We start from the raw sequence: 20,131 nt of genomic DNA on the forward strand, positions 1-20,131 counted from the left end.
GAGACAGAGTCTTGCTCTGTCACCCAGGCTGGAGTGCAGTGGTGCAGTCTTGGCTCACTGCAACATCTGCCTCACAGGTTCAAGTGATTTTCCTGCCTCAACCTCCCAAGTAGCTGGGATTACAGGCGCCCGCCACCACGCCCAGCTAACTTTCGTATTTTTAGTAGAGATGGGGTCTCACCATGTTGGTCAGGATGGTCTTGAACTCCTAACCTCAGGTGATCTACCCACCTCAGCCTCCCAAAGTGCTGAGTTTACAAGTGTGAGCCACTGCACCCAGCCTTTTGATGTCTTTGTTTTTAAAGACTGAATAATATTCCATTATATGTATAAACCACATTTTCTTTATTCCTTGAAGGACATGTAGATTCTTTCAACTTCTTGGCTCTTGTGAATAATACTGCACTGAATATAGGAGTGCAACTATCTCTTCAAGATCCTGCCTTTTTCTTTTTTTCAGTCCAAGAGCTGGCTTTGAATAACACATTGACATTGAAATATATATGGTTCCTAAGATCATGTAATTTTTTGAGATGTCAGAGACACCTAGAGACAGCAAACACATTAAAGATAGATTCACAGTTCTAGTTTATATCCATGTCACAAACTGAACACTACTGAAGCTATTTTGTTATTGTTTGTTTTCCTCAAGCAGAAAATTTTCACAGGGCACATTTTTATCTCTAACAAAGGAAAGAAAAGAAAAGAAATGTGTTCTTTGGAAGTAATGCCACTGTATTCAAATAGCTTCTTCCACATAAAGCTAAAAATGTCTTTCAGAGTTAAATAATGCAGTTTCATATTTAAGACATACATTAAATTGATACTAGGAAAAAAACACAAAATCCACCAGTGACCCAGTAAAATTAGTAAATTCTTAATGTATGTATAAGTATATACACATACATACCTACACGTACACAGAAATGCATATATTTTAGGGAAACCTTAAAAGAGAAAAGGAGTTGCTGAACAGCTTAGGAAATACAGTACAAACAAAAAGCAGTATTGTCTGCAAAAAAATTTTTGTTGCAAAAGTAAAATTTTCCTAGTGGAAATTCTGGTCCAGAGTTGGGCTATTACCTATATTGAATAAATTCAGGGAAACATTCTGAAATGTTTGACTGCTATGATTGAAGTATTATATTAAAGTACTTTATATCCTGAAATGCACTTGTTTTCAACCATGCAAACAGTTTTATTAAGTAGGAGGATATCAGGGTTAAGGTTAGGTTTACATGACCATATGAGAAAATTTATATAAGGTGATGGCATGAATGGATTCTGATCTTCAAACTAGACAACTAGAAGTTGGAATTCTAATGTCAGGGGTATCAAACAGCCCACATGGAAAAGAAATGAGAGTCTTTAATAAGCAATTGGGTTAGAAAATATATAGTATTTCAATGTCATTATTTTATTTCAGAGTAACATGTCTGTCATTGAGATAGTTTACTGTAGGTTAAATTCAGTATGAGGTTGCCATGTACTTGCAAGGTTCTTAACCCTGTTTTAGAGATCATAAGACATAAAAGTGTGCAAAATATATTCATTCTAGAATAGGGAGTTTCCTACACTAAACAACCAGCTTAAATAATATATTCAAGTGTTTTCCTGAGAAAAAAATCAAAATACTTTTAATCAAGATGTTAGTGCTTTCATTTTACCTGAATACTTATAGAATCTAGCATTATACAGCTGGAAGGAACCTTGCAGAATTTCTACTCAAATTGCTTTATTTTGTATCTGCTGTGAGGGATGTAAATTCCACAGATCATCCTGTATATATATAAAAAGGGCTAAATCTCTTGCCTCAGTTCGTAGATCTTTTGAATGCACAGAATTGGCTCTTATCTTTATTAGTAAACTTGATTTGGAAGACATTTCCTTTTTTTGTTGCCACTTCTTTACCTCATTGGTGATTTTAGTTAAGTAAGCAAAGATAAACAAGAAGTGGAAAAGCAGTATCAGCTGAATTGAAACCACTACTTAGATTGAAAAAGCATGATTGGACACTATCTATAATTCAGTATAATTCTCAAACCTAAAATGGGACATTTGAAAATAAGTGTAGGAAAAATACTTATAAAATGGGAAAAATGGAAATAAAATGTCCAAAGAATTCAGAAAATTATACTGAAGGGTCCAATCAAACCCAAATATGTACATATTCATTCCAAAACAACAGACATATCAGAAGTACCTGGTACCATAAAAATTGAAATACACACACACTCACAAAGACTGCACAATATAATGAGAAACATCATCTCAGACACTTGGCATCACCATTTCTAAGTAATTTCATAACTGTATCCAGTTATTCTTGAATCTGTAGTAATATTTCTTAAACTCCTTTTTGCCCTAGCTCTGTCACTGTTCAATAAAACTAGATTCCCCAGGGACCTTCCCTTTGGCAAAATTCACACTGAGTACAGTTTTTGTTTCATTGATATTTGTAGTAAAATCATCCTTTATAATCATTGAAACTGTTAGCACAGACTGCAGGATCTGATAGTTTGCTCTGTAGTTAGATATTTCCAGAATATCCTATATTTGGGGGGAGTATATCAAGGCCAAGCATATTCGGACTAAAGGAATGTCCACTGAACCAACAAGAATGTTAAGGGAGCCTTGTTAAAGTACTGTCCTGATCTCGATCCGATTGGCTAAGAGGAAGTCTTCCTGTCCTTGCTCCTTGTACTTCTTACTGCTTTGTACTTCTTACTGCTGCCATGCAACCTGATCTCCATTTTATCAAGGAGCCTATATACTTCAACTGCCTATTAGATTTCACTATCCCAGTATTTCACAGATACCACAAACTCAATTTGTCTAAAACTAGTCATTATTCTCTGCCCCCAAAATAGTGCTCCCTTACTTGTTTCTCAAGTTCTGATAAAACACAAGCTCACACAAAACATACTAAGAGTCACCCAGGCTGTAAAACTCAAGGGGTATTGTCAATATTCCCCTCTCTCTAGCCACTAATATCTAGTCAGTCACCATGTTCCATGGATTCTACTTCCTTCATATTCCTTTTTTTTTTCTTTGAGATGGTGTCTCACTCTGTCGCTCAGGCTGGAGTGGAGTGGTGTGATCTCCACTCACTGTAACCTCCGCCTCCCAGGTTCAAGCGATTCTCCTGCCTCAGCCTCCTGAGTAGCTGGGATTACAGGCATGCACCACCATGCCTGATTAATTTTTGTATTTTTAGTAGAGACGGGGTTTCACCATGTTGGCCGGGCTGGTCTCGAACTCCTGACCTCAGGTGATCCGCCCGCCTCGGCCTCCCAAAGTGCTGGGATTACATGCGTGAGCCACCGCCCCCGACCCATATTTCTTATATCTATCCCCTGCTTTCCATTTGCAGTACTCTTCTGTTAGCTTCCCAGATGCTCTCCCTATGTCCAATCTCTCATCTCTCCAAATTATCCTTCTCCTATTGCCAAACTAGATTCCTAAAAACAGGTAAGGTCATGTTACTCCTCTGATTAAAAATATTGATAACTCATCACCTACAAAGGAAACTTGAAAACATTAACATGCATTTCATTCCTTTTCAGGCTTATCCCCTCTATAGCTCCCTGCTTGTGCAAGCTACCTTATCTCAGAATAGTTCCAGTTCCTTAACAGTTCTAGATACATTGAGGCCGGGCACAGTGGCTCAAGCCTGTAATCCCAGCACTTTGGGAGGCCGAGGCGGGCGGATCACGAGGTCAGGAGATCGAGACCATCCTGGCTAATCCGGTGAAACCTCGTCTCTACTAAAAATACAAAAAAATTAGCCGAGCGTGGTGGCGGGCGCCTGTAGTCCCAGCTACTCGGGAGGCTGAGGCAGGAGAATGGCGTGAACCCGGGAGGCGGAGCTTGCAGTGAGCCGAGATCGCGCCACTGCACTCCAGTCTGGGCGACAGAGCAAGACTCCGTCTCAAAAAAACAAAAAACAAAAAACAATTCTAGATACATTGAGACCTTTGCTCATGCTATTCTCATTGCCTGGAGTGTCTTCTCTCTGGATAGAAAAATCCTTTCCATACCTCAAGATGGAATTTGGAAGTTACTTCCTTGTGAAACTTCCTAATGATTCCAAAGTCAGGCCTTTCTATGTGAAATTTATTTTACCACATGCTAGTTTAAAAAAACAAAACAAAACAGAGCAGGCACGGTGGCTCACGCCTGTAATCCCAGCACTTTGAGAGGCTGAGGCGGGTGGATCACAAGGTCAGGAGTTTGAGACCAGCCTGGCCAACATAGTGAAACGCCGTCTCTATTAAAAATACAAAAAATAGTCGGGTGTGGTGGCAGGCGCCTGTAATCCCAGCTCTTCAGGAGACTGAGGCAGGAGAATCCCGTGAATCTGGGAGGCGGAGGTTGCAGTGAGCCGAGAACGCACCACTGCACTCCAGCCGAGGCGACAGTGCAAGACTTCGTCTCAAAAAACAAAATAAAACAAAAAAAAAAAAAAAAAAAAGAGGAAGCAAACTATGGTCTAAACATGCTGGTTTAAAACAGTTTTGTCTGAATCCACCACATACTATCTAGATGGCGATGAAAAAGTTAGTTGGTCTCCCTGAGGCTAATTTCATCATGTGTAAAATGTAGTTAATAATAGCATATATAGGCCATTGTGGGGGTTAAATAAGACAAAGCTTGTTAAGCATTTAGTTCAATGCCTGCTTCCTTGTAAGAGTTCAATAAACATTAGTTTCTGCTACTGAGGCTCTGCTGTTACTTATCGTCTCCTAACACTAGTTTATAAATTCAGTGAGGGTTAGGAACCATGTCTTATCACTTTACTTTCTTTTTCTCTATTTAATCTCTAGCAGTTTCTTATATATTATCACAGCATGATAAATGATGCTGAGAACTGAGTGTGAGGTAGGGCTTGGGGTAGGACCTTATCTAATTAACATCTGTGTATGCCTACTATGAATATTAAATAATAATACTGACATTCCAAAATATACACATCAATCTCAAAAATGTTTAACCATAACTCCTGTATTCCGGTAAACACAACTATATGGCAATCTTGATAGTTATGTATTGCCTAACACCTGTTATTTTTTAACTGTCTTTGATTCTGTGTAACATTCTCAATAATTTATCAAATGTACTTTAATTGGATATTTACATACTGCATACTCTTCTCATTAGTAGGAACTAGCAAATAGACTTACTATCATTTAGATTGTATTCTATGCTTCATTTAAATTAGTCTGAGAGTTTTTGGTTGTTGTTAGTGTGTATGTATGTGTTTTAATTTAGGCACCATTTTTTATACCTTAAGCAAAGGAAATCTGATCCTACCACTTCTTTGTTTAAACCTTGTCAATGACTTACGTTTTGGGCAAGAAAGAGTTTTAAATGCTTAATAGATCTATAGAATCTGGTTCCTGCTTACCTCAGGAACCATCTCCTTCCTCACTCCCACTTAACTCCGTAGTCTCTAGTATTCTAGGCCTTTTTCGTCTTCTTTGTGTTCCTAGAATATTTAATATCCTTCCAAGCCTTCCCTCATACTACCACAATACTCCTTCTGGCTCTTACCATCCAGGTTTGAGTTTTAGTGCGTCATCTTTCAAGAAGCATTTCCAGACTCATGGCCTACCCCTGTCCCCCACAAGTCTATTAAGTCTCCCAAATATACATTCTTATAACAACTTAAGCTTTGCAGTCACGCTTTTCTTTTTTTTTTTTTTTTTTTGAGACGGAGTCTCGCTCTGTCACCCAGGCTGGAATGCAGTGGCACGATCTTGGCTCACTGTAAGCTCCGCCTCCCGGGTTCACGCCGGTTCTCCTGCCTCAGCCTCCCAAATAGCTGGGACTACAGGCGCCCACCACCACGCCCAGCTAATTTTTTGTATTTTTAGTAGAGATGGGGTTTCACCATGTTAGCCAGGATGGTCTCGATCTCCTGAACTCGTGATCCGCCCGCCTCGGCCTCCCAAAGTGCTGGGATTACAGTTGTGAGCCACAGCTCCCAGCCTGCAGTCACACTTTTCAAATTGCAATTTAAAAGTGTTTTGTATTTGTTTAATGTATATTTTCCCCACTCAACTGACATCTCCTTGGAAAGCAGTAACCTTGTCTGAATATTCACTACTCCGTCATCAGCACCTAGAAGATACCTGGCACATAGTAGGCATTTAATCAAAATGTTTGAATAAATGAGTGAAGAAATCACTCTGCTGGGTGACTAAGGATGCAAAGCTAAACTCTGTCTTCGAAGGAAGGATAAAAAGACAGACACATAAAAGACAAGAGAGTGAATAAAGAAAGTGGGTAGAGAAAATTAAGAGTGCTGAGTGTACTTCTTATCTCTCTAATAACTACCACATTTGTAACTTTAACAGGAGGCTTACTTAAAAGCATTTTTTTTTTATCCTAGCTGACTCAGACCATTTATGGAAAAGTGGGGTCATTGCAGAATGTTTTTATCTTTCTGGTAGCATAATTACCTCCTCTATGTTAAAAACTGAGGACTTTGGTTCAAAATACTCACCACTGACTATACTATCTTTGTTATATTATTTAAATGTCCTATGCCTCGATTTTCTTTCTTTCTTTTCTTTTCTTTTTTTTTTATTTTAACAAGATCTACTCTTTAGGTAGTGAGAGAGCACTAAGAAAATGGCTACTCCAATGGGGCAGGAGGTAAAAAAGAGAAGCAGGGGTACTTGATATACTTCGGATAGTACAAATCTGGTGATTCTGATCCCCAGAAGGGATTATGGACTGATATGGTTTGTCTGTGTCCCCACCCAAATGTCATCTTGAATTGTAGTCCCCATAATCTCCACGTGTCATGGGAGGGACCCATTGGGAAGTGATTGGATCATGGGGACAGTTTCCTCCATGCTGTTTTCATGATAGTGAGTTCTCATGAGATCTGATGGTTTTATCACTGTCTGGCATTTCCCCTGCTGGCATTCATTCCCTCCCCTGCCACCCTGTGAAGAGGTGCCTTCCACCATGATTGTAAGTTTCCTGAGGACTCCCCAGCCATGTGAGACTGTGGGTCAATTAAACCTCTTTCCTTTATAAATTACCCAGTCTCAGGTATTTCTTCATACCAACATGAGAACAGACTAATACATGGACGTAACCCCACATTGGGTGTCAGAATAACGGAAAAGGTGTAAAAGTGAGGTGACTGATTCTCCTCTGGAAGGTTTGCAGGGAGGCTGTCCTAGTGGGCTGCCACCAGGATAGTTGCTACTCACCTGTGTCCTGGCCTGGTCCTGGCTGAGTCCTCACCCAAACTGCTCTGATGGGTGGCAGTAATGATAGCCATGCCTCAGTTTTATAATCTGATTTTTTTTTTTTTTTTTTTGAAACTGAGTTTCGCTCGTTGCTCAGGCTGGAGTGCAATGGTGCAATCTCAGCTCACTGCAACCTCCATCTCCTGGGTTCAAGCAATTCTCGTGCCTCAGCCTCAGAAGTAGCTGAGATGATAGGTGTGCGCCACCACGCCTGGCTAATTTTGTATTTTTAGTAGAAATGGGGTTTCGCCATGTTGGTCAGGCTGGTGTCAAACTCCTGACCTCAGGTAATCTGCCCGCCTCGGCCTCCCAAAGTGCTGGGATTATAAGCGTGAGCCACCGTACCTGGCCTATAATCTGATTTTTAACAGAATTTTTTAGTCTACATCTTGAACTATTTTAAAGTATTATGTTGAACCCAAATGAAAATTAATACATGCATTCCATATTATCCTTGTTAATGCTTCATATTTGTAAATACTTGTCAATGCATATTCATCACACAATGTGTGGTTTGTAAGTTTCACATATTTTAATATTATTTTTAAAGTACATTTCTTTGAAATGTTAATAATTTCTAACTAAAAATTATCCAAATTAAATGGAAAAATTCATGTTTTGTTTTTAGCATTAAGAGGAATCTTTTCGGACAGGTTTTGAAAAGTGGAAATGCTGTCTATATTTTAATAGATTTTATATTTGTGACTTCCTTTTATTTAAATGGGTAATTATGCCAGGTTGTTAACTAAAGCTTGTGTGAAGGTTAAGTGGATCTCAAGTTGATTTTTCCATGTTCTTCAACAATCCAGCAGTAATGATATTGAATATTTCAGGCTTTTAAAATGAAAATTATAAGTAACTAAGGTACTACCTATGAAGATGAAAAATTGTAGCAACTGATTTGACTCAAGTATCTATGAGCTCTATAAACTCTTCATTTCCCAGTGCTCTCCTAATGCTTATTCTAATTCTAATGGAACATGTTTTTTGTGGTAACAATTACTCCTTACATCAAAATTAAGTAAAATGATAAACAGTTTTCTACACATAGCATTGATGAAGTGATCCTACTTTACCAATAGGATCAGTTAGAGGGCAAGGGGGTATAACACCTGCCTTCAGCTACCTGAAATAGTCAAAACCAATATAAATGTACATTAAAGTATAAAGGAAATAACTTACTTTCTATTTTGGTATAAGCTTATGGAGGAATTACAACTATCTCAGGTTGAATTTTAAGTCCATACTGTTAGTATATTACTAAGGAATATAATCTAGAAATTCATATATAGTCACACAAAAATATGGGTGATAAAAGCTTTAAGAGAATTCTATATAGTGCATAAATACCCCAGTAATTCTGATCACTGCTTCCCTAGATGAGATTCCCTAGATAAAAATGCTTTGTGGGCTGGGTGCAGTGGCTCACTCCTGTAATCCCAGCACTGAGAGGCCTGGGTGGGCAAATCACTTGAGGTCAGGAAGGAGTTCGAGACTAACCTAACTAACATGATGAAACCCCATCTCTACTAAAAATAAAGAAATTAGCTGGGCATGGTGCTGGCCACCTGTAATCCCGGCTACATGGGAGGCTGAGACAAGAGAATCACTTGAACCTGTGAGGCAGAGGTTGCAGTGAGCCGAGATCACGCCACTGCCCTCCAGCATGGGCGATAGAGTGAGACTCTATCTCAAAAGAAAAAATAAGGAAATAAAAATGCTTTGTGGGAGTTATGATAAATGTTTTATAAATTAACTTTCCAGATTCATGACTGAGACCAAACTGATTTCAAATTAATAACATTTTCAAAACATTAGCATTTTACCTTGCAGTGTTTTAAAATGCTGCACACATTTTAGTTTATAAACCCCACAAAGAACACTTCTGTTAGGGAGAAGATGATGTGATTTTAGCTTACAGTTATCTTAAATAACTTCATGCTTGAAAAATCAGAAATATTTGTCTTTGTAGAACAAGGAATTTGAAAGGGGACTAGTAAAAGGAAAATTGCATTGAATTTCTTATTTTCCTCTCGTACTTGACAAGTTTATATGTATTAGATATGTCCCACTTCACCGCCATAAGGTTATATTTATTTTAGGTTATAAATTACTCTGAATTACCTTCATCTTGGAAGGTCCATTGTTTTCCCAGAGTTCTTCTCTTTAAATATTTCAAGGACTTCCAAAGTTGCTTAAACAGATGGGAAGAGGTCACTCTACATTTTGATCCTGGAATAGTCTAATCATCCTCCCCAGAGTGCCCTGTTCTTTGAAGTTTTTGTAGTTGTTGTCACTCTCTCCTGTGGCACCAAATGCCAGGAAATCTGGGTATTCAGGAGCAAATGCCCTTTGGCTGCTGATCGTACCAGTGCCTTCAGTAGTTTCTCAGGGAACTGTGTTAGGAGAGGTTCTAGCATTAGTTATATAGTGTGTCCATAACCAGCTTTCCCGTGTCACCCTAAATATGGCCATAGGCTTCTCCCTCAGTGCTGCCAAAACACAACTAAGGGCAGGCTGCCTGGCCCAGTCACACCAATCATAATGGTCTACAATACACTTTCTTAAGTCTCAGTTATATTCAGTCTTAACCCCAAGTGAGGAGTAACAGTAACCCAGATCAAATCTCTACTGATGAAACAAGCTTTCTCCTCCTTCTCCATAGACAAGGTCCTGTTAAAGATATACCCACTTTATATTATAAATAGAAATCTACAGGTAGCTGTAAAGATACCTTGTATCTCTACGACATGAAAATGTCATTCTGTTTCTAGAATCAAAACTGCCTGTAAGCCACCAAATAGCCTTGCTGGTTTTTTGTTTTATTGTTTTTTTTTGTTTTGTTTTGTTTTGTTTTGTTTTTGAGATGGAGCCTCGCTCTGTCGCTCAGGCTGGAGTGCAGTGGCATCATCTCGGCTCACTGCAACCTCTGCCTCCCGAGTTCAAGCCATTCTCCTGCCTTAGCCTCCCGAGTAGCTGGGATTACAGGTACCCTCCACCGCACCCTGCTGTTTTTTGTATTTTTAGAAAAGATGGGGTTTCACCACATCCAGGTTGGTCTCGAACTCCTGACCTTAAGTGATCCACCTGCCTTGGCCTCCCAAAGTGCTGGGATTTCACGCATGAGCCACTGTGCCCTGGCAATTAGCCTTTCATAAAATGCATTTTATAGTAAGTTTTTTTTGTTTTTTTTTTTGTTTTTTTTTTTTTGTGAGACATCCCACTACATACATTTAAGTCTTATTTCTACTGGGTATGGTGGTAGATGCCTGTAGGCCCAGCTACTCAGAAGACTGAGATGAGAGGATTGCTTGAGCCCGGGAGTTCTGGGCTATAATGCGCTAGGCTGATTGGGCATCTGCACTAAGGTCCACATTAACATGGTGACCTTTCAGTAACGGGGGACCACTAGGTTGCTTAAGCAGGGGTTACCTAGCCCAGGTCAGAAACAAAGTAGGTAAAAACTCTCATGCTGATCAGTAGTGGAATTGCACCTGTGAATAGCCACCACACTCCAGCCTTGGCAACATAACAAGATTCTGTCTCTTAGAAAAAAATAAAAAGACTTATTTTCTTTAAACTGTATTCTTAATTTCTATTCTCTAATATAGGAGATAAACAAAATGGCCAGTTTTAAATTTTATCTATTGTATTAGGGTTCTCCAGAGAAAAAGAATATATATATATTTCTTTTTTATATAAAATAAGAATATTTTATACATCTATATAGAGAGAGAGAGAATTATGGAGGCTGAGACATCTTGTCATCTAACCTCCAAGCTTCTGCAAGCTAAAAAACCAGGAAAACTGATGGTATAGTTCCAATACAAATCCACAGGCCTGAGAACCAGGGGAGCCAATTGTTTATGCCCCAGTCCCAGTCCCTTGGCCCAAAAACCAGGAATGTCAATGTCCCAGGGCAAGAGATGATGGACGGCTCAGCTCCAGAAGAGAGAGAGAGCATTCACCCTTCTCCACTTTGGTGTTTTATCTTGGCCCTCAACAAATTGGATCATTTCCCACCCTCATTGAGGAGGGTGATCTTCTTTACTCAGTCTACTGATTCACATGCAAATTCTTCCAGAAACACCCTCACAGTCACACCCAGAGACAATGTTTCACCAGCTATCTGGACATCCTTTAACTCAGTCAAATTGACATAAAATTAACTATTACATCTACTAAAATATCTACTAGAGCAACATTCAGGTCTAAAGACACAAACTTAATTTAGGCTGACCATCATTCTACTGATAAACATATTCACTATTACATATATAGCTTTAAAATAAATATGATTGAAGCCAACCTTGTTATTAAAATGTATTTAAGATCTTCAGATTGATGAAACGAGGGGATTAAAATGCGTTCTCAAATACAATGAAATAGTACTGTAAAAATATTCTCAGTAAATGAGTTTTGCTGTGAAATTGGTTTAAGATTCATAAAAGGGATTTCAGGTTTTTAAGTACTCAAGTCAGCCCATGACCCAGCCTTCAGTGGTGTCATCCTATGCAGTGTTAGAATGAGCCTTTACTCCTTCAACAAATATTTCTTAAGAACTGTATAGCTTACTGGTTAAGAACATGGGTTCTGGAGGCACACTCAGTTTATTTCCATTTTTGTGACATACTAGCTGTGTGACCTTATGCAATTATTTTTTTATCTCAGAAAGCTGTTGTGAAGATGAAATGAGTTAGTCCATGGGAAGTCTTCCACAGCGGCTCACACAATTTATTTTTTAAAAAGGTTAGGTACAGTTACATTGTCGTTATTGTTGATTTTCATTTCTTTTGTTACTGCTACTATTTCTTCTCTGTGCCAGGCGCACGTCTAGGTGTTGATGAGTCAGTGATCAGAGAAGGTCTACTTTCATGGACCATATTTTTAAGTAGGGAAAGGTAGGCAATAAACAGATTGAAATAAGAAATAAGAAAAATAGACAAAAGAGATAATGTCAGATAGTGATTAAGTTCTCAGATGAAATAAAATAGGTCAGAGTAACAGTGATGGGGATGGATATTTTTGATTGGATAGTTGGGGAAAGCCTCTATGAGGAAGTGGCATTTGAGCTGAGACTGAATGGCTTGGTGGGAAAGAAACAGTCTAGGCAGAGAGAACAAGTGCAAAGGCCCTGAGTTGTCTGTGACCTTGGTATGTTGAAGGAACAGAAAGAAGGTTGATGTAGCCAGGCATAGTACTTTAAAGGGAGAATGGCATGAGCTTACATTGCAGGGATGGGTAGAGGACAGATCATGTAGAGCCTTGTAAATCATGGGAAAGACTTTGGGTTTTCTTCCAAGTGTTGTAGAAAGTTATTAGAGGGTTTTCAGAAAGGAATTTACATTTGAAATATCAACAGATACCATTTTTAAAAAAATTCAAGTAGAGATGATATGTAGACAGTTGATTATGAAAGTGTGTGTCTCAGGGGAGAGATTGGGATAGGAGAGATATAAATTTGGGCGTCATCAATATAGATGATATTTAAAGCTATGTGAATTGCTGAAATCAACTAGACAGAGAATGTAGATAGAGGGCTCAGGACCAAGCCCTCTACTCTAACATTTTATAGAAGTTGCCAGAGGAATCCAGGCATGGTGGCTCACGCCTGTAATCCCAGCACGTTGGGTGGCCCAGGCGGGTGGATCACCTGAGGTCAGGAGTTCAAGACCAGCCTGGCCAACATGGTGAAACCCCATCTCTACTAAAAATACAAAAATTAGCTGGGCATGGTGGCATGCGCCTGTAATCTCAGCTACTTGGGAGGCTGAGGCGGGAGAATCGCTTGAACCCGGGAGGCGGAGGTTGCAGTGAGCTGAGATCATGCCACTACACTCCAGCCTGGGTGACAGAGTGAGACTCTGTCTCAAAAAAACAAAACAAAAGAAAGCAAAGCAAAAAAAAAAAGAAATTATTACCAGAGGAGAGGAAGTGAGAAAGAAAACTTTTCATTTCTGTGTCACAGAAATTAAGAGAAGTAGCTAAATGTGTCATATGCTGCTGAGACCTAAAAAGAAAAATAAAGGAGTTAATATTGGATTTTGCCACATGAAGGTCACTATTATTGTAAACAATACACTTCTATATGAAAAGAACTAGATATCATGCCATGGACTATTACAGTGTCTACATTCTAACCCTAAATGGATGACTGCCTTTTATCTAGCTCCCACAACTCTAAAATTTGAATGGTAATATTGCTCTGCCTTTTTGAAAAGGTTGTTATAAAGAATATGGGATATAATGGAAGGAAAGGTATATAATAAGTGATAAAGTCTTATACACATGCAAATCGATGGTGGTAGAATTATTTGTACTATTAGATTATAAACTTCTTCAGGGTAGAGATTAAGGCTTTAATGATCATTCTATCGACCACAATGCTTAGCATGATACCACCCCAGTATCTTGTATTTAGTGGCTTAAAAAACAAAATAAAAATTTCCCACATGAAGCCAGGTGTGGTGGCATACATCTGTAGTCCCAGCTACTTGAAAGGCTAAGACGGGAGGATGGCTTGAGCCTGGGAGTTTGAGGCTGCAGTGAGCTATGATTGTGCCACTGCACTCCAGCCTGAGTAACAGAGCAAGATCCTGTCTCTAAAAAATAATATAGATAATTTAAAATAAATAATAAGTTTTTAAAATTCCCACATTAAATACAGGGATGATATGGAGTGATGTTGTCCACTTCTTTTCTTACCTGCAGTCCCATATAGGATTTGGTGACATGGTTGCAATTGTGAAAAATTTCAGTGCTGACTCGCCAGCCATCTATCCCTTTTACAAAGTAATCTCTTTGAAGATAAGTGAAGGATTTAGAGATTGGGCTGCTTTCCATTTGTTATTTTCAAGATAAACCATTCTCAGAATTTTTCAGGTTTCCTCACTTGGGTACGAGACAATTTCTGAAATCAGTTTTTGTTCTATAAGAACAAATTTATGAAATTCGGTATCACTACATGGACATGTTTTAGCTGGTGAAAAATTGTGTTATGATAAATGGGGAACATACAAATTTTCCCTTTTTTGTTATCTTTGGCTTTTTGTCTGTGTTATACAGATGTTGAGCTTTCTGCAATATGCAAACAGTTTAGTAATTTGCATTGCAAATAGATTACAAGTAAGTGACCTTTGCAAAGTGCTTCTGCCTAGGGAGTCCCTGGAATGAATCTGTTTTATTTAGGGAAGAGAGGCTAGAAAACAGAAATGTCACTTTCATTCTTTGCTAAAAAATGAAGAATCTTCTTTCTGCTATGCTTAAATATGATGATAAACATTTTCTTAAAAACCAATATATATATGATGACAGTCTCAAAGGTAAAAATCAGAATGTTTTTATATGAAGCATTACGTGTACCCTTCCATTGCTAAAAAGGAAAGTAGAGTCTGTCAGAAATGTGTTTGTTTTTTCGGGTCTATTGACACAAAAATGGGCTTGAGGACTGAAAGATTTAATGTGGCTTGTCAGCATGAAAGAGGCTGTTGTGTTGTTAATGTGAATACTAATACTTACGTAGCATAAAAAAAGAACATAGGAAGTGGGCATCTCACTTTTAAAATCATGGTGTATTCCATAAGTGTCAGCTGCAAAGTAACTTTCCAGAAATGGTCTGATTTCCCCATTGACTTCCATTATAGAACTAGAGCTGTGTTCCCATGGAAAATAAATTTGGCCCCAGGTTATAATAAAACACAGTGAAGAATTCAGAAAATCTTATAAAGTCAAGTTTTTCAAGGCACAGTTATCAGTACTTGATAAAATAATAACACCACAAAATATTAATACTCTATAGTAGATCTTAAAATAGTATGCCCCAGACTGCACCATTATTTTTCTATACAATTCCAAGTCTATTACTTTTGCATCTAGAGAAATTTTACTTCTGTGATCATTATTAATTTTTAATGGATTTAACTCTAATTTAAACTGTTGATTTTGTTTCCTTTTTTCTTTATGGTTAGTCCACTTACCTTTTTCTAAAACATTCTTATCTATGACAATCAAAAGTTACTAGCCATAGAAGAAAGACCAGAAGGAAATGCTCCAAAATGTTCACAATACTTGTTTCTGAGTGGGAAATTTTAGTTGATTTAAGTTTTTAATTTCTAAGTTGTAAAAAAGGGCCATTTATATCTTCTATAATCAGAAAAAATGTATTATAATTTCTATAAGTATAAATTTATATATAGTGAGATATCTTTAGTAGGACACATTTATATATTTGGTTCATTTTATGATTTGGTAATGGTAGTTGTTAAGATCATTTATTCCTTCAAAATTTTTTTAAAACTGGTAAAATTAGTTTCTGGAGATAATAGCTTCTACTTAATTTTCTAGAACATACTACTCAAAGTGTGGGCCTGGACCAGCAACATCAGCATCACTTGGAAATTAGTTGGAAATGATAATTCTTAGGCCCCTGATCTGGGGCCCCAGGAAACAGCTATTTGTGTTTTAACAAGCCCTTTGGGCGATTAAGGTTCTAAAGCTACAGAAAATTCTCTCTAGAGCTACAGCAAATTTTCTTTACCTCTCTCTCCTTCTCCTCCCTCTCCCTCTGCGTCCCTCTCTCCCTCTCCCCTTCATCCTCTCTTCTCCCTCCCCCCTTCCCTCCTTCTCCCTCTTCCTCCTTTCTTGCCAGGCCACTTCCTCTCCTTTATAGAGGAAAAGTAGTTTCTCTTCTCACCCATTGCTGGGTTTGTAGCTGAGACCTCTAAAACAAAAGACAGATTAACAAGAGGAAAACTTATGGATTTATTTAATATAAGTTTTATGTGACACAGGAGCCCTCAGAAATGAAGACCAAAAGAAATAGGGAAACTTGTGTATTTTTATGATTAGGTTTGATGAAGAGTGGACAGTGGGGAAATATAATCAGGCAAAGGGGGTATGATCTAATGGTAATGAGCTGGGGGAACTTAGCAAGGCATATTTGTTCAGATTCTTCTCTGTGTCCATATGTCTCCAGAGATAAGGACATTCTTTTCCTTCAGGTATAGGAGGAGCAGCTCTGAAATGAGGGTCTTATAACCTACTTCAGAGGCAGTTAAGAGAATTATTTTCTTGCCTGCTTCAGGAGAAAAGGATTAGAAGATCAGAGAGAACTTCCTGCTTTTGCTGATTTCTCAAATGCCAAGGTGCCATATTTTGGGGAAGTGTGTCTTGAACCCCATCACCTTCTTCCTTCTCTGTTTCCTTTCCTCATGTGGGTTATGCATATATGTATACACACACACATATATAACACTCATATACAGAATTCACTATAACCTCTTTTTTTTTTTTTTTTTTTTGAGACAGAGTCTCACACTGTCGCCCAGGCTGGAGTGCAGTGGCACGATCTTGGCTCAGCACAGCCTCCACCTCCCGAGTTCAAGCGATTTTCCTGCCTCAGCTTCCCGAGTAGCTGGGAGTACAGGCGCGTGTCACCATGCCTGGCTAATTTTTTTGTACTTTTAGTAGAGACGGGGTTTCACTGTGTTGGCCAGGCTGGCCTCAAACTCCTGACCTTGTAATCTGCTTGCCTTGGCCTCCCAAAGTGCTGGGATTACAGGCATGAGCCACTGCACCTGGCCTCACTATAACCTCTATCTCTACTTATATAGAGATATATATTAAAAAGAGAGAAAAAATATATATATATAGTTTTTTCTTTAAGTTTTTTGCCACTGTTTTCTACCTTGCTCATAAAAATATATGAGGCTGTTTTCTGGTATTTATGCCTATATGCTTTCATTTAGCAAACATTTTCTAACAAATGTTCCGTGTGGTTACATATTGAATAGTTCTGCCTAATTTAAAGATCTTCAAGTCTCACTAACCAATATAATGACTCTTATCGAGTTATTTTGGGCTAAAATGTGTCTTCCCCAAAATTCATATGTTGAAGTCCTAACCACCATGGACCTCAGAATGTGACTATATTTGAACATAGGGACTTTAAGGAAGTAATTAAGTTAAAATGAGCTGATTAGGGTGGGCCCTAATCCAATATGTCTAGTGTAAGAAGAAGTGATTAGGATACAGACAGGGGAACGACTATGGAGAGACCTCAGAAGAAACTAAACCCACCAGACCCTGATCTCAGACTTCTAGCCTCCAGAATTGTGAGAAAATCAGTTTCTGTTGTTTAAGCCACCTAATCTGTGGTATTTTACCATGGCAGCCCTAACAAACTAATACACAAGTATTTGTGCATTACTAATGTATTTGTAGAAGTGATGATTTAATTTAATCTTAACATCTAGTGATTGATTGCCTTTAAAAGGTACTGTTGAGTCATGTTCCTTAACAAAAAGCTACAGCTTTACAAAGACTGCCCGAGAACAGTATGAAAAACTCTCCACCATGCACAACAACATGATGAAGCTCTATGAGAATCTTGGAGAATACTTCATTTTTGACTCAAAGACAGTGAGCATAGAAGAGTTCTTTGGTGATCTCAACAACTTCCGAACTTTGTTTTTGGTAAGTAATACATCTTAAAGCATTGCAAGACCTGTTGCTTATATTTCTGAATGTTTTCCTTCTATTGTCATTTTATGTTCCTATTGACTATATTGATTTCATGTGACTTTTTTAAATAAGAATTGACAGATATTTTATACCTGTGACATGGATAAAAATTAAGTTATAAGTCATGGCTGGCTTAACATAATGTGGACCTAAATGAATCATCTTCAATGTTAGGTATACATGGGAAATGTTTTACTGAAATTTTATAGGAAATGAATGAATTGGTACTTAACCCCAATTTTTATATAGCATAATATTATAATTTCACATAGCGTAAACATTAATATCTAGAACTTTTCACATAATAAATTCAAATGCTGTGATTTATAAATAAGTTTCTTTCACAGCCTAAATGAGAAACTGATTTTGAATTGGACTGTGTAAATAACATTGAATACCTAAAGTTTCTTTCACAATGTGGGCTCTTGTTTTAAACTGGAACTCTTGAGGATCACAGTAAATATTAGCATTAATTGGGGGTGGCAATTAGGGTACAAGTTATGATGCTAAAAGGAATCAAAGGCTTTGCTATATAAATGCTATGGAAATACACGTCCTCTGCATCTAACAAAGGAGTAGCAGGAAGAGCACAGACTCTGATTGCAATAGTAACAGAAAGATATGCATAATAGTTGATATCAAACAGGTAAAGGTGTGTGTGTGTATATATATGTGTGTGTATATATATATGTGTATATATATGTGTATATATATGTGTGTATATATATGTGTATTTATATATGTGTGTGTATATATATATATATTTTTTTTAATTTTTTTTTGATATGGAATCTTGCTCTGTTGCCCAGGCTGGAGTGCAATGGTGCGATCTCGGCTCACTGCAACCTCCGCCTCCCAGGTTCAAGTGATTCTCCTGCCTCAGCCTCCCGAGTAGCTGGGATTACAGGCACATGCCACCACGCCCAGCTAATTTTTGTATTTTTAGTAGAGATGGGGTTTCACCATGTTGGCCAGGCTGGTCTCGAACTCCTGACCTCAAGTGATCCACCTACCTCAGCCTACCAAAGTGTTGGGATTACAGGCGTGAGGACCTCTAGCAATAATCCCCAACAGGAAGATCAGTTAGCAAACAAATTCATTCCAGTGTGAGGTATTCCCAAAGCAGTACTTTCTTTGTATTCCCAAAGCAGTACTTTCTTTGTCAATGCTGTTGCCCTGTGAAATCATTTGATTTTGGTGTGACTTCATCTGTGAGATATGAATATGCTTGTGGAAATCAAATTGCTTTCATCTCCTAACCCAGGGCCTATAACCCAGAGCATACCCGAACAGTTAAACAAGCAGCTTTAGTCACAGAAGTTAATCCACAAACTTCCAGAAGTATGATCATATGTCTTCTTTTTTGCTGAAAATATTAGTTGATTTTTGTCTTTGACCCTTCATAGAGACACATACTTTTTAGCTAACCCATAACTAGTAGAATGTGTTCTACTGGCAATGAGAAGAGAGCTAAGAGAAAGTGGTCAAATCATTTTCAAAACTTAAAAGCTGATTATATGCTCTGAACACATAAGCGCACAGGTTATATCTACTTGGATTATTTTCAAAAAGGACAAAACAATGAACATTAAAAAGGAATGAGGACCAGAAAATATACTTTAGTTGACACACTGAAATGATAAATCCAATAATTTTTTTTGTAACAATGTCTGTGGGTGAATGGATATATAAGAATATGTATGTGGCTAGGCGCGGTGGCTCACACCTGTAATCCCAGCACTTTGGGAGGCCGAGGCGGGTGGATCACCTGAGGTCAGGAGTTTGAGACCAGCCTGGCCAACATGGTGAAACCCTGTCTCTACTAATAATACAAAAATTAGCCAGTCGTGGTGGCGGGTGCCTGTAATCCCAGCTACTTGGGAGGCTGAGGCAGGAGAATCGCTTGAATCTGGGAGGCGAAGGTTGCAGTGAGCTGCTGGAGAGAGTGAGACTCTCTGTCCCAAAATAAATAAATAAATAAAAGAATATATATGTAAAATATATGAGAATAAATATGATTAATATTGTTGATCTCCATTGAGATCCTAAAACACTGTCTGTCTTATTATATGTTCCCTTACCTCCCCAATACACGGACACAGAGTAGTAGATGGTGTACTTACCCCCCCATGTTGCAGCATTCTTCTAATAATTCCAGTGTTACAGCCTGTGTGTACTCATATTAGCCATATGCCTAGAAGGCTAAGAACTCTACTTGTATCACTTTTCAATCATAACTTGTTTTTTAAAAATGTAAGAATATTATTGTTAACGAGACCTGATTTTGTGTCCTGGTACTGCCACTAAAAAGCTGTGTGACTTTGAGTAAGTCATTTGTCCTT

The 20,131-nt window shown here is 38.2% G+C and overlaps 1 protein-coding gene across 5 annotated transcripts in view; it reads left to right on the forward strand.

Annotated features, from left to right (window-relative positions):
• Positions 1–20,131, forward strand: part of DIAPH2 (diaphanous related formin 2) — a 922,276-nt gene that overhangs the window by 647,069 nt on the left and 255,076 nt on the right. For all 5 annotated transcript variants that reach the window (XM_054677168.2, XM_054677165.2, XM_054677169.2 and 2 more), the window contains one exon: positions 17,576–17,741. In XM_054677168.2, coding sequence (XP_054533143.1) covers positions 17,576–17,741 — 166 coding nt within the window. The remainder of the gene's footprint in view (positions 1–17,575; positions 17,742–20,131) is intronic.

The sequence above is a fragment of the Pan troglodytes genome, chromosome X (genome assembly GCF_028858775.2).
Source record: "Pan troglodytes isolate AG18354 chromosome X, NHGRI_mPanTro3-v2.0_pri, whole genome shotgun sequence".
In the NCBI taxonomy this organism is placed as follows: Eukaryota; Metazoa; Chordata; class Mammalia; order Primates; family Hominidae; genus Pan; species Pan troglodytes.